The sequence below is a fragment of the Hipposideros armiger genome, unplaced genomic scaffold (genome assembly GCF_001890085.2).
Source record: "Hipposideros armiger isolate ML-2016 unplaced genomic scaffold, ASM189008v1 scaffold_1302, whole genome shotgun sequence".
Taxonomy (NCBI): domain Eukaryota; kingdom Metazoa; phylum Chordata; class Mammalia; order Chiroptera; family Hipposideridae; genus Hipposideros; species Hipposideros armiger.
The window spans coordinates 203123-206601 of record NW_017732652.1 but is presented as its reverse complement, the minus strand read 5'-3'; the positions used below and the strand labels follow the sequence as shown (position 1 = coordinate 206601).

General features: G+C 45.7%; 1 protein-coding gene across 1 annotated transcript in view; it reads right to left on the bottom strand.

Moving 5' to 3' along the window:
* TRIM4 (tripartite motif containing 4) overlaps window positions 1-2538 on the bottom strand; it is a 33775-nt gene extending 31237 nt beyond the window's left edge. The window contains exon 1 of the mRNA XM_019633408.1: window positions 1794-2538. Coding sequence (XP_019488953.1) covers window positions 1794-2468 — 675 coding nt within the window. The 5' untranslated portion in view covers window positions 2469-2538. The remainder of the gene's footprint in view (window positions 1-1793) is intronic.
* Between the last annotated feature and the right edge of the window lie 941 nt (window positions 2539-3479).

The window sequence follows — 3479 nt, the reverse complement described above, 5'->3', positions numbered from 1 at the left end:
ATCTAGATATGGGTATACTGGTATTATTATAAAAGTCTCCCAACTTTATGTATGTTTGAAAATTGCACATAAAACGTTGGGGGTAAATAAAATTCGGTTTAAGGGAACTTATACATCACAAAATCACCTGTGCTATTTTCTAACACAATGTTTTCTAATATTATAAAATCTTATTACCCCAGGTTAACTTAAATAGGTACATAATCCTGCTATTCAGTAAGCTATCTCAAATAACTTTATTCCTTTATTCAATTATATTACTGCCACTTTTTAATCACTGTCAACTTTGATATGTATATGAAGCTCCTTTGAATGTGACCAAGATTTTCTTTAAGTTTTCACTTTTGTTTGATAATGAAAAAGAATTAAATAATCTTTCGAATAGAATTTTTCAATTTTTTTTTTAAAAGCCTTTAACAATTCCAGTATGCATGAATTATCCTGTATGGTTGGTTCAATTATCCAAGACTACCTAAGTCTTTCTGAATCCTGACACAGTGGGATATAAATATGGCCCCTGTACAATTAGGAACCCTTTAGGGAGATTAGAAAACTCCTTCCCTGCAATAACAGAAACTGCCAGGAAGTGGCAGGAGGGCAACAACAAGCATTTCAGTAACATTTATTGATGTTTACTGTATGACAGGCATTGTTCTAGAATCTGGTCATAAAAGAATGAGAAAGACATGGGCCTTGTCTTGTAGGATACAAGATAAATGTTACTGAATGAAAGAATTAATGTATACTTCCTTGTCCAGCTTTGTATCTGTTTCCTGTTTGTAGTCAGCTGATAAAACTGTACAGCATTTTATAGTTTACAAAAAGACTTTAACTTGTATTATTAAATTTGTGCATTCAACCAGTACTTACTAGATACCAATTCTGTTGGAGACCACTGGAGTTACACCATCAGTAATAGAAGGGGGTAGGGCTACTCTGGAAAGGATGATCAAGGAAGATCTTCAAGCTAAAAGCGAATAAGATCTAAAGGATGGAAGGTATGGGTAGAGAAAGAGAACAGCCTTGAAACAAAAGCGAGAAGGCCAGTGTGGCTGGAGCAGAGTAAGTTAAACTGATTTATTCAACTGAAGCTTACCACATGAGATAAAACAGATAATCTACAATTAATACAATTAGTGATTTTCCCAACCAATGAAGGAAGCTAGTAACAAATCCCAGCCTCATCACTCCAAGGCAGGCTTTTCCCAAATCATCAGTTGTTTATGACATCTATAGGATAGACCTGCACTGTCCAATACAATATCCATTAGCCATGTGTGCACATGAAATATGAATCGTCCGAATCGGTACGTGCTGTAAATGACGTACACACAGATTTTAAAGACCTACTATGAAAAAAAGAAAGTAAAATATCTCACTGATAATTTTTTATAACAATGTTAAACAATATTTTGGATAATTAGGTTAAATAAGATATATTATTAAAATTACATCACCTGTTCTTTTTACCAGTAGAAAAACGTTTAATTACATATGTGGTTCGCATTATGTTTCTATTGGCCTGCACTGATATATACCCTCTCAGTATGTTTGTCTTAAAACTAAAAGCTCCCAGGGCCAGGCCCTTGAATTCTGCAGTGATGATGAGCCTTGCACCGACCCTCCCCACTCCCAGTTTTAACTTCAGCTCTAAGGTCCCTGTATCAAAACTTTGAGCCTCAGGAGAGTTTTCATGCTTCCAATGGGACTAGCAGCCACCTCATGGGTCGTTTATGAAAGTAAACGGTAAAAGTTCCCGGGCAACAAGGGCAGACCCCGAACGACCAGCTCACCCGGTAGTTCTCGAAGGCCTCGTCGATGGGCGCCATGGTGTGGGCCTGGTGTTCCTGGGACTCCCTACACACCAAGCACACGGGCCGCTGGTCTTCCTCGCAGAAGAGCCGCAGCGGCTCCCAGTGGCGGCCGCACAGGCCGGCGGGCACTGGGCCCTGGCGCCTGGGCCGCGTCTTCTTCGCGAGCCGGGCCAGGACCCAGTTGGGCCGCAGTGAGGCAGGCGACGACAGCTGCCGGCACTCCGGGCAGGGGAACTGGCCGCCGCCAGGTGCCCAGCTGTGTTGCAGGCAGCAGCGGCAGAAGTTGTGACCGCACTCGATGGACACCGGGTTCTTAAAATAGTCCAGACAGATGGGGCAGGTCAGCTCCTCTTGGAGATCCTCGTTTTCCATGACGCTACTCTTTCCCACAGCCCGAGTCGGGTCGAATGCGAAGCGCCGGGGCCGTCTGCAGGTTGCAGGTGTGCCCGGGAGGCCGGCAGCCCTCGGATCCGCGGCCGACGCCTCCTGCGGCTGGGAAAAGTTAAATCTCACTTTAGGGGGCTGAGATGCAATCCCGGCGCGTGCTGGCTGGGCGGCTGCACCTCCCGGCGCGCGAGTGGCGGGGCCGCGGCGCACTAGCACCGGAGACTCGGGGTTTCTGCGCTGGGAGGCCCGGGCCTGGCCGCGGAGCATGACGGGACCTGGGCTGCTCCTCCGGCCAACAATAGAGCTGCGGAAATTCTCCGGAAAACCTAGAGAGGAAGCTGGGATCTCTGGGGTTTGGGAAGGGCGCCAAAGGGCGGCGACTACGCCTGTGCAGCCACGACTGGTGGAGCTAAACGGGGAGGTGCTAACGAGTTTGGTTTGTCTATCAAGTTTGAAAGGTGAGATTAAGATTAGCTGGCTCTGGAGCCCTAGGCAAGCTGCACCCAGGAGGACGTTCTGGCCCCGTGGGGAGGACTAGCGGGATCTGTGTAGCTGGGGAAGGAATCTAGGATTAGATGGCCTTCCCCAGATTTGATTTCCCACCAGTGTTTTAGGTAGTTCAACTCCCAGGAGGTCTGCGGACTGTGGGATGCTCTGAACCAACTCTTGGTAATCTGCTCTGAGTGGCTGTCATCTAAAATCCTGGGAAAGAGCAGATCCTGTAGCTTCCTCTGCTGGAGCAGTTCCCCATGCTCCTGCTTGAGGAGGTCAAGACCAGGGTGTGAGAGCAATGCCTGGAGAGTGGAGCTGAAGGCGAAGCTGTTGTAAGGATACTTTGAAAGACCTAATAAGAGCAGGAGAGTGGGTGAAAAGGAAATGAAGTTTTTTAAGTGGGAGCGATTAAGATTCAGAAGCATAGATACATTGCCTTTTGGTACCCAGCTAGAAGACAGCAACCATTTTGCTATCCCAATCCATTGAGGCTTTCAACAAACAATATGCTTGCCTGTTTCCGGGAATTATCTGTTTCTCTTCAATTGATTTTTGATCTTGTGTTTCTGAGGTGCTTTATTATTATTATTATTAGTAGTAGTAGTAGTAGTAGTAGTAATAGTAGTATTCCAACTTTATTCCCTGTGGACCGAAAAAGGGCCACATGTTAAACCTGACAAACTCGGGAGACTGAAAATAATCACAGAGGATGGCATGAACATAAAGAATTCCTAACTAAGGTCGGCCATGGCGGGAAGTCACATCCTTGTCCTGTAGCTTCCTTGA